Source organism: Squalius cephalus, assembly GCF_949319135.1.
Source record: "Squalius cephalus genome assembly, chromosome: 4".
Lineage (NCBI taxonomy): Eukaryota > Metazoa > Chordata > Actinopteri > Cypriniformes > Leuciscidae > Squalius > Squalius cephalus.
This window is the reverse complement of record NC_137125.1, coordinates 33,936,807-33,953,356: the sequence shown is the minus strand read 5'-3', so window position 1 is coordinate 33,953,356 and position 16,550 is coordinate 33,936,807. Positions and strand designations below refer to the sequence as shown.

General features: G+C 40.6%; 1 protein-coding gene across 4 annotated transcripts in view; it reads left to right on the top strand.

The window, feature by feature from the left end:
- Positions 1-16,550, top strand: part of LOC307157127 (protein phosphatase 1H-like) — a 94,566-nt gene that overhangs the window by 61,576 nt on the left and 16,440 nt on the right. For all 4 annotated transcript variants that reach the window (XM_079868905.1, XM_079868907.1, XM_079868904.1 and 1 more), the window contains 2 exons: positions 10,785-10,848; positions 13,650-13,757. In XM_079868905.1, the coding sequence (XP_079725031.1) occupies positions 10,785-10,848; positions 13,650-13,757 (172 nt within the window). The remainder of the gene's footprint in view (positions 1-10,784; positions 10,849-13,649; positions 13,758-16,550) is intronic.

Below are 16,550 nucleotides of genomic sequence, written 5' to 3'. Positions count from 1 at the left end.
GTGGTAGACGCCAAAACAGCTCTTTTTAAAACAGGCCCCAAAAATGACATTTTCAAATGGTTATAATAAATTAACTGTGGGGTATTTTGTGCTGAAACTTCACAAATACATTCTGGGGACACCCAAGACCAATATTACATCTTCTAAAAAGGGGCATAATAGGTGCCCTTTAAGTGACAATCAGTCCTTCACACAATTAAAGAGAGATGTTGTCATACCATCAGTGTCCCTGAGATGACCGATTGCTGATGCGTTTCCCGTCTTGTGCGTTACTCTATGCAGCCTTTTAACTTTTCTGCATAGGTCATTTTCATGCAGAAATTACTCGTGCCTTGAAACCGCGTCGTTAACTCACTGAAACAATCGCGTCTTTCACTTTCTCTGCACTCTCGTTCTGCGTGCATGCGTCTGCACGTGAGTTTCACTTTTTTCTGCGTTCACTCGGCATTAGGGTTGTAACGGTATGAGATTTTCACGGTATGATAATCGTCTCAGAAAATATCACGGTTTCATGATATACGGTATTAAACAATCATTATTATTATTTTAATCATCTGCTACAATGGCCCTTAAATTAATGAAAACAGATAGGGTTTTTTGGTTGAACATATGGTTTATTAAAACAAACTTTTTTTAATGAAAAAAAAATAAATTTTGTATGAGTCTACCTTTTGAAAAAATAAATTCCCATTTGAACAAACATGTCTAATCAATTGAATTCATAAAACCTTAACTTATTTTTATTCTTAATTTATTAATTATTATTTAAGATAGGCCTTATTATAAGATAGTAGAGTCTTATGAAATGTATTTTATTTCCTCAGAAATTCTGGGTAACTTGTCTGATATAATTTGTCTGGATTCTATGATTTAATACAAATATATTATTGAAAATGCAATCAGATGAAATGTAACAACTTTTGTTTGTCTGGATAGGTTTACTAAATTAAAACAGACAAAAACTATATTTCTTAATGTTTAAATAAACTTTATTATTGTTGTTGTTATAACTAAGCTATATTCTATTGTACAATAGTAACATTTCTTTAAGCTAAATTAAACTTTTATTTTGACAGGTTGTACTAAACACCTATGAGTTTCAGTCAGAGTGTATTTGATGATGATTCTTTTAAATAAAAGCAGAGCAGCTCTGGATATGTTCATGTGTTCACGTCCTCATATGAGTGAGACAGCAGACGCTTTAAACACCATGAGCGTCACACATACTTGAGTATGTACTAGGCGAAATGGCGCTGCTCATTCACACAGAACATTTTTTTTCCGCTGTATATTAATACACACACTTATAGCGATTTGATTAATTTACCATTTATAAATTTATCTGCAGGGAGGGATGATGTTCGCGAATATGGGAGAACATGTTCGACATATTTCCTTCTTTTGCAGCCACTCTTCGTCCATATGTCTGGACACAACTGACTGACCTGTTGACATTTCCGAATGCCTTCCTAAAGTTGCTTAATAAAAGCGGGCTTTCCACACAAACAAAGGAAAAAGGAAAAAGATTTTAACTGTCGGTCTCGGGTCGGGCTCGGACATATCTTTATGCCTGTCGGACTCGGGTCGGGTTCAGTTACTGCTCTTTCGGACGCGGGCCGGGCTCGGACAGAAAAATTCGGCCCGATCCGCACTCTAAACCCATCTTCGAGGAAAATTCCGCGTTCGTTTTTTCAGATAACAAAAGTATAACGTTACTTATTTTCGGCGGGGGAAAACGAGCGCACATGTATGGGTGGAGTCTAAGCAGTCAAGTGAAAAGAAGTTGCATATGCGCAGATGAGATCTGGTTTAATTTTTTTTTTTTCAAAACCGTGGATTAGCAAATGTTTACGATATGATAATCGTACATGCCAATATCGTGATAAATCGTCATACCGGTATACCGTTACAACCCTACTCGGCATTCTCCGCCGCTCTTCCGCATTCACTCGGCAATCTCCGCCGATCTTCGTCACTCAATTTGAATTCAGCTTCTCAGTTTCACCGATTTTATTTTAACAGTGCAGCAATCTCAGACACAATTTAGCCTTTTAGCCTCACACCTCCCACTTGAACTACTGGTTCTTGAACCCAAGTAGGTCACACTTTCATTCACACTTATTTGTCTGACTGTTCTTCTGCAGGAATCAAGACGACTAACCGTCTAACGTCTCTATGGAGGATGGTTGCAGGAATTTTGTTAGGCAAACCTTTGGTGGCTCTTTTTCCTTTGCCTGTGACTTTCGCTTTGTTAGGTTTGACACTTGAGACTGGGTAGTTTGTAAAAACTCTAACATCCACGTCTCTGACAACACCTTTGTGATCAGGATTGACTTTGACTACTCTGGCCAACCTGTACTGACTTCTCAATGCATTTTGGTCAGCCAACCAGACCACATCTCCTACAGCAACATTCCGTTCCTTCGTGTGCCACTTGCTTCTCACGAACAAATTTGGGCCTGCTAATTGACTCCATTTCCTCCAAAATTTGTTAACTTCTTCTTGAATGATCTGTAATCTTTTGTAGGGATAACCTACGAAATCAAAGTCACCTGGGTCTCCCTTTGGTCCTGACCTTCCTAACAAGAGAGAGTTGGGAGTGACGTACTCTATGCAATCCTCTCTGCTCTGGGTTCTCGCATCTATAGGTCTCTCGTTCGCCAGATTGGCTGCCATGTAGATGAAGGTTTGGAACTCACCCCATGTGAAGACACCATTGCCTCCCAAGTTATGAAGGGCTCGCTTCACTATGCGAACAGCAGCCTCTGCTGCCCCGTTCCTATGAGGAGAGCTTGCGGGATGGATTTTCCAGGACCATTCAGTACCATTCTTGGCAGCCTCTCCCACCAGCTCGGATTTCTGCAACTTATCCAAGAACCTGTAGAGTTCTGTGAGAGCCGGTTTAGCTCCAATAAAATTTGAGCCTGGATCAGACCACAATCTTCTCGGATGACCCCTCAGGGCTGTGAACCTCTGGTAGGACATTAGGAAGCCTTCAGTAGACTGGTCACTTACAACGTCAGTGTGCATAGCCCTGGACGCCATGCAACAAAAAACAATTCCCCAGACTTTGAGTCGTACCCTTTTCCTCACTTCATCCCTTACTTCATAAGGGCCAAACAAGTCCAAAGTTGTGAATTCGAAGGGTGCAGCTGCCTCTGTCCGTTCAGGAGGAAGGTCGCCCATGATTTGCTGACATCTTTTAGCCCTTGCTTTTCTACAGATCACACAGCTGTCTACTACCTTCTTGGCTAGTCTCCGACCTTTAATCACCCATGCTTTCTTTCTCATTCTGAGAAGTGTTCCTGCTACTGCTTCATGATTCGCATTGTGAGCTTCTCGGGCCAATAACGTAGACACCCATGCACTGTCAGTTAATATTGGAACAGCAACCTTTTCCTCATTAAAGATTTGGATTCTGCCGCCACAGACTAAAAGTCCTGAATCTTCCCTGTATACAGCCAGTCTATTAAGTGTAGTGTCAGGAAAAGTCGCACCCTCCTGGGCTGCCAGAAAGAGCCCTCTTAGGGCATCCTCTTGCTCTTTTACAGTAAGCACAGCCTTTCTGGTTTCATTCTTCATTGGTGCTTTCCGTTTTCCATCCTTTGGGTTCTGACTTCGAATTCCCAACCATTTCTTTATGCCGCGCCATACCCAGCAGATGACTCTGACTAGTTTGGTTAAGCTACTAAACCTTTCCACATCCACTAGTTTTTTGACAACTAAGTCACCTGGTGTTCTTTTAGGTACGTTTTCCGCAGGTTTTGACTCTCCTGCTTTCTTGCGGGTGCTTGGGTCAGAAGTGATGTTGGTTGAATCACTCCTTTCAAGGCTTGGAACTTTGAAACTTCCTTTTTCTGTTTCTCCCAGGTCCTTCTTTGTTTGAGCTCTTGTCAGAACTGCTGAGAATGTCTTCCTTTGAAGTTTATTAACTCTGTCCCTGGCATCAGCAGCAACCTCGGAAGCAGACTTCTTTGGCCACTGTTCTACTGGACGCCTAAGGAATTGTGGTCCCTTCTGCCATACAGAATCGTCATCAAGATCCTCAGGAGTGCAACCCCTTGTGATGATATCTGCAATATTGAAGTCGCCTGGAATCCACCACCAGTCACTGACAGGCCCAGCCTTTTGGATTTCTCCAACTCTATTTGCGAAAAACGTCTGGTACCCATAACTATCACGTTGAATGGCTCCCAGCACGGTCTGACTGTCTACTAGGTGGAACCAACGCTCAACTTCCATCCGTCCATGCTTCTCAAAGTACTTTCTGAGACGTACAGCGAAAACTGCACCACATATCTCGGCCTTTACAGCATCTCCCTTCTGATCCAGCGGAGCTAACTTGGCCTTGGATTCAACTAATCTGACATCTATCCCTTGGTTCGTTTCCCACCTTAGGTACAGCACAGCTCCATAGGTTTTGTCGCTACCGTCTGAAAATGTGATCCCCCATGGTTTCCCTTTCCAACCAACCGGTGTGAGACTTCTGTGAAACTGTACTTGACCAAGCTGCACATATTCCTCGAAAAGTTTAACAGCTTCATTACTGAGATTTTCAGAAAGTGGTTGGTCCCATGTTTGTCGGGTTAAGCTCCCTCTTCCTGTCTCTTGGAACGCCTTCCTGACAATAATTGCACCCTTTTGCTTGGCAGGTGTGACGAGACCAATTGGGTCATAAAGCCCAGCAACTTGGCTTAGCAGATGTCTCCTGGTCAAAGGGTTAGGCGTCTTCACTTTCACTTCTTCCTTAAGGAGGTTCTGGCCCATTCTTATCTTCTGCTTCCTTTTTGAGAAGTTAATGGAAGTCATTATGTAGAGTTTGTCCTCCTCTACCAAGTACCCTGTGCCTAAAGCCTTGCTGTCTTCCTCCTTCATCTGGTTTGGGAGTATGATTACTTGACCTTGAGTTTGCGCACCAGTCACTTGCCTCCCACTTTGCCCTGACCAAACCCATGGCTTGAGTGCAAATCCGCCAGCTGTCAGAATCTCTTCAAGTCCATTTATTATCTCGTTCAGTCTCTCCTGGTCATTGTGGGATGTAAGGATATCATCCACATAACTGTCCTCCTCCAGGACTCTGCGCTCTTCTCTTAAATGAGCGAACTTTGCTAGTCTTGCCGTCTCACGCATCGCTAACTGTGCAATGCATCCAGCAGGGCGATCTCCGATGTTAACTCTTGTGATAGCGTACTCGCCTATTTCTTCTTCTTGAGTATCTCTCCAAAGGAACCTGTGGAGGTGTACTTCACGCTCCTCCAGCCACACAGAGTTATACATTTTCTTTATGTCCCCAAGAGCGGCAAAAACTCCCTTCCTGAATCTAAGCAAGACAGCTCTTATAGGGTTGAGTACATCCGGTCCTTTTAGCAGAAGATCATTCATGCTCAGTCCCTTGAATTTTTGGCTACTATTCCAGACGAGCCGCACTGGAGTAGTAGTTGAGTGGGGATTTGGTGCCACCAAGTGACTAACATCCCAAATTGGACCATTCCAACTATCAATCACTTCCCTGGTGAGTTTTGTTGCCGCCCTTCTTTCCACCATGTCATGGACTTGAGCTGCATAAATGCTCTGCCACTCTGGCACCCTCTTGAGTTGTTTCTCAGTTCTTAGGAAAACACTTTCCACTCCACTTCTGTTGTACGGAAGGATGGCTGGGTCCTGCATCCATGGATACCTTGTATCCCAGTGTGGGGACTTACTGTGGGAATCCTCTTCAACATAGGTGAGACCCTCTCTTATGATCTCAAGTTCTTTTTCTTCGACCAGGGTCATCTCCTTCCCTCCGGGTTGACATTTGCCACAGCGACAACCACCACACTTTGGCTCGCAGGCTGCACCAATGCTGTCCCATCTCCACCACTCAAGAAACTCCTGCTTACTTGCCAGTGAGCTTTTTGTTTCAGCAACGTGATTTTTCCCCTCTTGGATCATCTTGGTGATACAAGGAGCTTCAGCCTTCTCAAAGATTTCCTCATACTTAACTGCAGCTGTCCTCATGGACCGCGCAAAATGCGTCTTAGACTCATACGCTGCCATATCCACCATCTCCAACAGCTCTGGGTGTGCTCCAGCCACTGTTTTTCCCAACGGGCTGTCCCACAGGACGAGATCTCCCACGATCTTCAATCTTTGTGGTGCGAGTCTCCCCTCTCGATGGCTGATAAGGAGTTCAATTTTCTCTGGTCTTTTCAATTCTTGAGAATCCACCTCTGGAAAGAATTTCCTAAGTTGCTCTGGAGTTACACTTCCGTGGACTTTGGCGATTTCCTCCAATCCATAGCAGATCAACTGGTGAGCCTTCTCCGTCCCCCTGGAAGTTTTAACTCTAATCCTGAGGAGGTATCTTTTTGTGCTCACTCTAATGGCCATCTTGCCAACTCCATGAACCACCAGGGTAATTTTCTCACCTCTCAGCTTGAGTCTGTCAGCAGCTTCATGGGTAATGTAATTTGTATCGGAGGCCAGGTCTATCAAAGTGCCAATTTTCTGTCCAGCGTTTGTGATTACCTCCATCAGCATCATGATAACAGGAATCTCTTTCAGCCCACTCTCATCCAACAATCCCATCTGGTCTGTCCCAGAGCAGTTTACCATCTTAACTTTGTTGGTGAATGCCTTTTTGCACCTTTCCGCTAGTTCTGGAGAGAGCTCAGCCAAGAATTCCTCCTGCTCATCTGTCAGTCTGCTTCCTTTCTTACTATCTTTGAAGACAGTTTTTCCTTCACTCACGTTCTTGAGTTCTTTTGGACAAAGGAAGTAATGGTGGTCTGACGAGGCTCCTCTTTTACAATCTTTGTTCCTGCAAAGGTAGTTATCGCTGCACCTGTCATCTTCCTCATGACATCCCAAGCACTTTTTACATGCTCCCAGCTTTTTCATGATAGACCTCTTCTCTGCTAGTTTTAGTTCCTTGAACTTTTTGCAGAAGAAAATCTTGTCTCTATGTTTTTCCGCTCCACACACGATGCATCCACTTTCTGTAGAAACTTTCTTCGTCGTTCTGGTAAAAGCATAGTTCCTCTCAGATTTTCTTTCTGGTTTTTCTGCTCTCTCTGCGATCTTGAGCTGCTCAAGTCTTTCAAGAATTTCTTCTTTTTTTCTTTAGGAACTTTAACAGTGCATCAAAATGATTTTCTGGTGTAATGCCATTTGCAGGATCTGTCATGTGGACCAGCCAGTCTCTTTTCACAAACTCCGGCAACTTGCTCTCAATGGACTTTATTACAAGTGGGTTCTTCATTGCGCCAATATTTCCGAGATCTGTGAGATCCGCCAGAGCTTTTTCCACCGTTTGGATTAATTCTATAACCCTTCTTGGTTGATTTCCTCTCACAGCAGGGATCCTCTCTAACTCCTCAACAATTTCCATGGCAATTGTGATTTTATTCACATAACGGTTTTCTAACACCCTGAATATGTCAACAGCAGTGTTATCAGATGAAAATCTGAGCTCTTTGGCAATCTTCTCGTCAATGCTGTCCACGAGCTGGATCTTTTTAACCTCAGCTGACCCGGTGGGCTCCCCTTGCTTCTGGAGATTTTCCCAGTCCCTTTTCCAGCGGTAGAAATCCCTCTTATTACCACTAAACTTGGGTAAGCTTGTAGGTTTGATTCTTACTACTGGCATGACATGTGCTGCAGATGCCGTCACATCCAGGTTCTCCTTCATATTGGTTTCTGAAGCTCGTGCATCCTCAGCAGACCTTCGAGCCCACGCAAATTCAACCTTTCTTGCTTCAAGTTCGTTGCTATCCTCCTTCAGCTTCCGTACACGACTTTCTAGAACCCCTCTTTCAGACGTTGGAGTCCATCTTTCCCAACTTAACAAAGCTCCAGTTTCCTCTTTCACCAGTCTCATCAAGAGCTCCAGTTGCACTTCATAACTTTCGTAGGCGACGCTGTCGACAGGTATGGTGACTGTGCGTTCACAGGCTTTCTCTGCTGCGGAGATAGCAGCTAGCACTTCGTTCTGTCCGTATCTTTTCCAGAGATGATCTTGCACTAACTGATTAACTTCTTCAAATCTTGTGTCTCAGTCTTCCAGAGTTTTCTTAAAGTCAGCTTCCTGCTGTGCTGAAAGTAATACCTCTGCACCATCTTCTTGATTAGCTTCAATCTCTGCCAGCAATCCAGCTTTGTAATCATCATTTGTTTCAAAGACTTTCCTTGCTTCAGAAGAGAACTTTTTGAATTCCTCTTTGAGCTCAGATTCCAACAGTCTATGTACTTCTCTACAGATGAAGTTAGCTTGCCTGGTGAAGCTGCTTTTTGCAGAGGTTCTTTCCCTTTTCAGCTGATCGACTGTTTTTCCTAAAGCTTCCTCAGCCATGTTGGTTTGGATGTTATTTACTTAACTCCGTTACGTCAGCAGCACTTTGTCTGGACTTTTCTGAGCCGTTGATCTCTTTGTCCACGCTGCTACACTTGGTTATCAACTGTCGAGTTATCTGGGAATTTTGTGCATCAGTATCTGCTTCTAACTCGAAAAGAGCATCAGCCAACCACAAGGGGACACAGGGAACAACTCCAAATCACTTTTCAGCTCTTGTATTTGTAAATTCTGGCAGGTTAGACAGTAATTGAACAGTGTGCCTCAATTGGATTCATTAAGGTTGATAACCTTAAAGAGAAAAAGAAAACAAAGAAAAGAAAAGGATACATCATTACTTCTGATTATATTCCCAAATGCGAACAAATACAATGTAAATAAAGATTTTACCACATAAAACTGTCCCAATATTTGTTCATTTACATATTTAAGCTTTCTTTCTTTACTTATCAATACATGGTATTATCATTTTACACAAACTAGTTAAACAAACGTGGTATCTGTCACGTGGTATCTTCTGAATACACAAAGTTGCATTTTTTTATGAACACACGAGAAATGTGCACCATGCACTTAAATAACAACCACAGCATGACATAATTCACTGTTCTCCTCTATATTGTACATTATATTAGTCAAATAATACAGATTTAAGTGACAATCAGTCCTTCACACAATTAAAGAGAGATGTTGTCATACCATCAGTGTCCCTGAGATGACCGATTGCTGATGCGTTTCCCGTCTTGTGCGTTACTCTATGCAGCCTTTTAACTTTTCTGCATATGTCATTTTCATGCAGAAATTACTCGTGCCTTGAAACCGCGTCGTTAACTCACTGAAACAATCGCGTCTTTCACTTTCTCTGCACTCTCGTTCTGCGTGCATGCGTCTGCACGTGAGTTTCACTTTTTTCCGCGTTCACTCGGCATTCTCCGCCGCTCTTCCGCATTCACTCGGCAATCTCCGCCGATCTTCGTCACTCAATTTGAATTCAGCTTCTCAGTTTCACCGATTTTATTTTAACAGTGCAGCAATCTCAGACACAATTTAGCCTTTTAGCCTCACAGCTATTGCCTGCTTGTGGCCCAGATCTGGCAAACTGGAGTGGGCAACACAAGGGCCGTCATTCCACGCTTGCATGTGGGCCAGATCATCATTCCACATGTGCCAGATGTGGGCTGGATCTGGGACGTCACAATGTTGCTATGTGGGTATGTCTTGCAGATCTTCTAAGCTTTAGCACTCTTCAAGGACTCACAGATCCATTAAAAATACTTTTATCTACACCTTGTTTACACAAAGTTTAAAGGGGTCTTGCACATGTTTCGGAATAGATTGATTGTGAATTAATTACATATTGTGCTGATTAATTGATTAAAAATTGGTTACTGTTAGATGAGAAAAGCATTGAATAGACATTTCAAAAAGTAACTTTAGAAATATATTTCTATAAGTAATTATGAAACAAAGAAGGACATACAAGAAGCCATGGTAACAAAGGAAACCTGAAATAAACACAGGAAACAAGAACCTAGAGACACCAAAAACTATAGAGCTGCCAATCAAATGAAATTAATATAGATATAATTTTTGCATTTCAGAGGTGGCACAGAAGTTGCATCTGAAGTGGCATTTAGATGTATTTTGAGATGTATTTACACATTTTAATGCATATCAGAAGTGTCATAAATGCATTTACACTGCCTTCCTTTAAGCAGTTCATTCAAACAGCTGATTCATTCTGAAATAAAGCAAATGACTGGCTTTACTGAATTGGTCATCGAATCGACTCACCTGATTCACTAAAAAAATTGGCAGCTCAACTTTAGACCCATATATATTCTATGGCCTTTGATTCTGGGTGATTGATGGAAGTTGCTGGTTTATTGTCCTGTTGTACATGTTATGTTTGATGTTTTTTCAACAAATTTGGTATTGTTTTGGTATGATATTTCCTTTTTTTATTGTTTTCACTTGTTGTATATATATATATATATATATATATATATATATATATATATATATATATATATATATATATATATATATATATATATATATATATATATATATATATAGTTCAAAATAAATAAATAAATATATATATATAAATATATATATATATATATATATATATATATATATATATTTATATATAAAATAAAAAAAGATTTTGCTATATATATATATATATATATATAGCAAAACCTTTTTTTTTATCTGTTCCATAAATAAATTGTCATTTGGCTGCATTACTGTCTAGTATGTTTGGTACTGTGATATAATGAAATAAGTGCTAACTTTATGAACTTGACAAGATAAAGAATCAATGGAGCGGCTTTCTCTCTTTGGCCCTTTCTACACTGTTTTCTGGGCCAGCTGATGAATTGTACATACATTCAATTTAGATACCCTTAAGTCCTACTTTATTTTCTGCTTTTTGTCTTAACAGGGCTTATAAAACCATTGAGGATGAGGACCTCAGATTTCCTTTGATATATGGAGAAGGAAAAAAGGTAACAGATGAGAGAGTGGGATGGAAAAAAAAATTAAGCAGAAAAAGTAAATGAACACACAGGAGATGACAACTGTATCAGAAGTGTCAAACAAAATTTAGAAAGAAAACCCCCAGAAGGAAAGCTGGTACCTCTGCCCATTCCTAGATGCCCCTTGTCTCATGTGGGTATTGACTTCATGACTGATTGCCTCCTTCAAATTCCCATACTTGTGTTTTGTGATCGTGGATTTCATGTGATATGGCTGGGACAAGTTCCGACCACTTTTTGCCAAATCTTAATTTTGTTGTAATTCAAATCACCTGAAAAATGTGTTAATAACGATTGTGCATAAATTTCAGGACAAGCTGTTCAATGGCCTGAGTAAAATAAAGGCAGAAATAAACCCATTCTGTCCAGTAGCAGATTTCGTTGACAGAAATAAAGGTTGTTCTGTTCCAATGCCTGGAAATGCCTGCCTCTTGTACATCTACTGATAATTCAACTCTGTCCAGAATGTGTCGAAATGGGTGATTCATACTGTACAACATGTTTACCTCATCGGGGTGGTGCTTTGGGGTCTCATGTCCCTTTTTTCAAAATGAATCAAAAGTGCCCATCTCAACATTTATCAACAATTATATTGTGGTCAATAAAACAAAATGCATTTGAATTGAATTATTATGATAACATAGTACCGAATAGCTCAAAAGCTACATATCTGACGTCAAGATGGTGCCACGGATAGCAAAGCATAGAATATGAAAAAGACACACCAAATTACCAACAAAAAATACAATGCAGCACAAAGTATAAAGACAGTATAAATATTTTTCATAAAATATGTTTAAATTCAACTCAACAAACACGCAAATCTTACTATTACATCCTTACGTGGTAAAGATAACATTGTGGGTGGAACTAACAAAACTGACGAATAATATTAAACTTTTCATTTTGACAAGCAAATGGCATGCACCTATAGGAAGAGGGAAAGCTATGAAACTGATTGCAATTGACCATTGCATTTAATTATTATTTTAACTAAATATACAAAGCTATAGTGTGATAAGATGTTTATTATTATTATTTATTAAATTATTTCATATATCTATTTGGAAAATTACCATGTTCCTCAATTCAAAGTGGGCTGGCCCATGCCCACCTGGGCCCACCCGTAGCTTTGCACTGGGTTACTAAATTGATAAGATTTATTTTTTATTTATTTAGTTAGGATATTTTTGTAATACAGCCCCAACCAGCCCAAGACTGGTTGCCCACTGATGCTAAGCAGGGTTTAGCCTGGTCAGTACCAGAGCATGTGAGCGGAGTGGAGCATGAGGGGTAAAAAGAAGTTTGAAAAAGTACCTTCAGAGTGGTACCTTCTCAACGCTGCTGAGAGAGCCATTTATATCCTAAATATGTGCTGCTTGGTTTCCTCTCAATAACAAAAACAATCAACAAATATGACAGCGGTGAAAAAAACAGTAAGCATTTGATCATAGTGATGTGGGTTTGTATAAACATCTAAAAATGAATTGCTATTCAATTAAACAATTCAGCGCTCCAGTCAAGTCACGTTTTATACCACTATATACATAGCCTTTTGCTTTAAAGCCACAAATATCATAACTATCTATATAGACATACTGTAATTGAGACAATTATTGTAGAAATTCATTAAAAACAGAAAGACGTATTGTTTCGGCCTTACTCAAAGGAAACATGGTAGTTTGTTATGCACTTCAATCCAATCCACACCTGACGTTCTTGGTTTGCTTCTTATTTATTAAATCCAGGCAATTGGTTGATGAAACATTGATTCAAATTAAGATATAATTTATACAAAATGAAATTCACTTTAAAGAAAAACAAAACTAAATGAAGTGGTCAAAATCATGTCTGACCCACTCCATCTCCCCACATATTGCACATCTTATGATGTAGCCTCATGTGGTTCACTTTTCATAATCAACATAGAAAAGACATTTAAAAAAATGTTTGCCTATTATAATATTTAAACATAAATATGAAATGAAATCTGTTTTCTTTAATGGCTACAACACGTATAGTACAATACAGAGAAATTTCATGACGGAGCAGGATTTGAGCGAACGTCATTTTACCGGCGAGTGTGAGCGGTTCATGAGTGTAGCGTTCACTTGAGCCATGAGCGATTGAGTGGAGCGTGCTGCCATAGAGCGGAATATCGCTCACATGCTCTGGTCAGTACCTGGATGGGAAAACTAGGTGTTAGTGAGGCCAGCAGGGGGTGCTCTCCCTGTGGTCTGTGTGGGTCCTAATGCCCCAGTATAGTGATGGGGACACTATACTGTAGCAAGCTCCGTCCTTCGGGTGAGACGATAGAAAACCGAGGTCCTGACTACCTGTGGTCATTAAAAATACCCTCGCACTTCTCGTAAAGAGCAGGGGTGTAAATCTGTTGTCCTGGTCAAATTCCCTCCATTGGCCCTTATCAATTTTGGCCTTTCTAATAATCCCCATCTACTAAATTGGCTCTATCACTCTTTCTCCTCTCCATCAATAGCTGGAGTGTGGTGAATGCACTCACGCCGTTGTACTCTGGCTGCAGTCCCATCATCCCGGTGGATGTTGGGTGTGGAGAGACCTCTGACCCTAAAGCGCTCTTGGTGTGCAGTAGTACATAAGAAAAGCGTTATATAAATGCTTCATTCATTCTTTCATTCATTCATAATATAAGCCTATTTTTTCACTGTATATTCCTATATACTTTTCTAGTCTTGTGAATTTATGCTTATTTTAGATACTTGTGCTGAATTTTTATTATTTTTCACACACAGGCACGAGTGATGGCCACCATAGGTGTGACTCGTGGTTTAGGAGATCATGACCTCAAAGTCCATGACTCCAACATCTATATTAAACCCTTTCTGTGCTGCTTTCCAGAGGTGAGCTACTTTTTCGTTAAATTCAAATTAAACAATTATTAGAAATGTTATGTAGAAAATCCTTAAGGCATGTTGATTATTAAGCTTTACACATTGTGTCACAGCCGAATGCAAATAATGGTGAGGAAACAGATCTAAATGCAGCAGGATAAAGGTTTATTAACAAAGAACTAGAAACAAAACACTCTTGACTAAAAAACATGAACAAAACAACCAGGTATAGTGCAACGAAAATGGACAACTGAACTGAACAAAACACAGGGCTTAAATACACAAAGAAACTTACTAAAAAAATAAACATCAGGTGCAAACAGTAATCAACTCAATGGAAAAACCATGGAAACAAACTTAAGCATAGCGTCAGTTCTGGCAGGTCACGTTAGTCAAGCTCGCATCAGCTGACTCTCAGCTGATAAATGTCTACCTATTAGGAATTTGACGCCTATCACTGTATACATATATAAGCTCCTTCAGTATCCTTCAGTGGGTGAAAGAGGTGACATCAGTGCTTGAAGCAGGAAAAAAAGTGCTGGTACTCCTGGGGGGTTGAAAGCATGCTCCGGGGGCAATGTGGGCGGTCAGAGTAATGGCAACATGTAAGAAGTGCCGACCTGAGATGTGCCAATTATAAACTTTAGTTACGATACAACACTGGCCCCCTGTGACAATTCCGTCAACTGTGCAGACATACTCTGTCAGTTTAAATCTCGACTAAAAACAATTTTTTTGACCTACCATACACACAGTGGCGGTTCTACATTGAATTACACCCTGGGCGAGACCCCCTTCGAGTGGACACCTGATGGCTTTGACCTTTCTTGTCCATCTCTTATTTGGCACTCGACAGATTTCCCCTGATCCCCCCCATACCAACTGTCACTCACGAGTCACGACCAGAAGTCAAGACCTTGGTGGTGGTGACCAAGTAATCGTTTTGTATTACCTATTTTTATTAGCCATTCAGACCATTCAGAAAAACAAAAATGTGCAGGAAATATAGAGGCCTGTATTTATAATATTATGAATGAAATGTGCGTTATTTGGAAGAAAGTCTAGGTGTGACTGACTTAGATAACTATATGGAAAGCCCCCCCCCCCCCCCCTGGTCACAGGTTTGCGCTTTTTGAAGTTTGCGCAGAGATAACCTTTTTTTTCATAATTTTTCAAGACTTGAACTTTGGATTCTATTTCAAGGTTTGCGTTCTCGAGCCACCGGGCACTGTTTTGTGCAAATGAGAGGGCCGGAGTGCATTAAGGGTTTTCTGTTAGAAAGGTGTCTAAGTTAATAACTGATGATCTTTGCAACGGAAGTAAATCAATCAAAACTAACTTTAGCTGGACAAAAACTTTATTCTAGAGCTGCTGTAAAGCCAAACAGTGTCTGTTACTTTAATTTCCTATTATTACTGTAAAGATGCTTTGAAACAATCTATATTGTTAAAAGTGCTATATAAATGAAGGTGACTTGACTTGACTATTGACCACAACATTCTTTTGAATAAACTCTTTTTAAAATAAAATTTTAATTATTAAAATTAAAAACATAAAAATTATGTTGGCATTAGTGGAATTGCATTAGCATGGTTTAAATCATACTTATCTGACCGTTATCAGTTTGTAGCAGTAAATTAAGTAGTTTATTGGGGGTTGGTTTGTAAAGAAGGACTACACACCTGCGCACATATATATTCAAACGCGCATACCTATTGACTAAACACGCAATGCGCATGTGCACAGTTTTCACAGATTCGCGTTTTTGAAGTTGACATGGAGATGATAATGTTTTTCAAAATTTTTCAGCGCATGCACCTTGGAACCTATTTCAAGGTTTGCGTTGTCAAGCCACCAGGCACTGCTGTTGTGCAGATGAGCAGCCAGAGCGCATTAAGGGTTTTCTGTTAGAGCGGTGTCGTGTAAGCTGCCCCTAAGTTAATAACTAATGATCTCTGCAACGGAAGTGAATCAATCAAAACTAACTTTAGCTGGACAATAACTTTAATCTAGAGCTGCTGTAAGGGCAAAACAATCTGTTACTTTAATTTCCTATTATCACTGTAAAGCTGCTTTGAAACAATCTATATTGTTCACTATAAATGAAGGTGACTTGACTTGTACTTTCTTATATGTAGGCAAAATTAACACACAGTTGTGATCGGCCGAGCCCAATGGAGGATAGTTGAAGTGATTTGTAAGCGTCCTTCACTGACCCATAACACAAATCTAGAAATTTTATTCCATCGGATTGGGCAGGTGACGTATTGATAAAAGTGTGTAAGTGATACGTGATTAAAAGTACAGAGCTGCAGATGTGCGGTTCTATGTGTGGTGAGGGTGCCTGCAGTGCACAGCAGCTGCACAGGAGGAGATGGCTCTCCATGCATTCCTGCAAGAGAAGCATGTTCAATTATCTGCCCCATGAACACTGGCTCAAGCATCGGCAGAGGCAGAGCAAGCGGAGTCTGTATTCATGACAACATGACCAGTCGCCCCTTTTATGTCGTATGGGTGACCTCAGCAACAAGACGAGAGCAGAGAACCGCCCTGGGCCAATCGGAATCTTAGCACTTTTTCTCTTGGCCAATCGGAATCTTAGCACTTGCGTCAGAATCTTGAAGCACACAGCGTCAACTGAGCTCGCCATTGGATGAGACGCCTGGCTACCACGCGAGTTTAATGGAAACTCATAACGTGAAGGAATCTTATGTTAAATTCGAGGTAAGTCAAGCTTTTTGCAGCAAAAACAACAGCTATTTGTTTTATTGATTCAATTAACGTCATCCTCCGCTTTTTTAT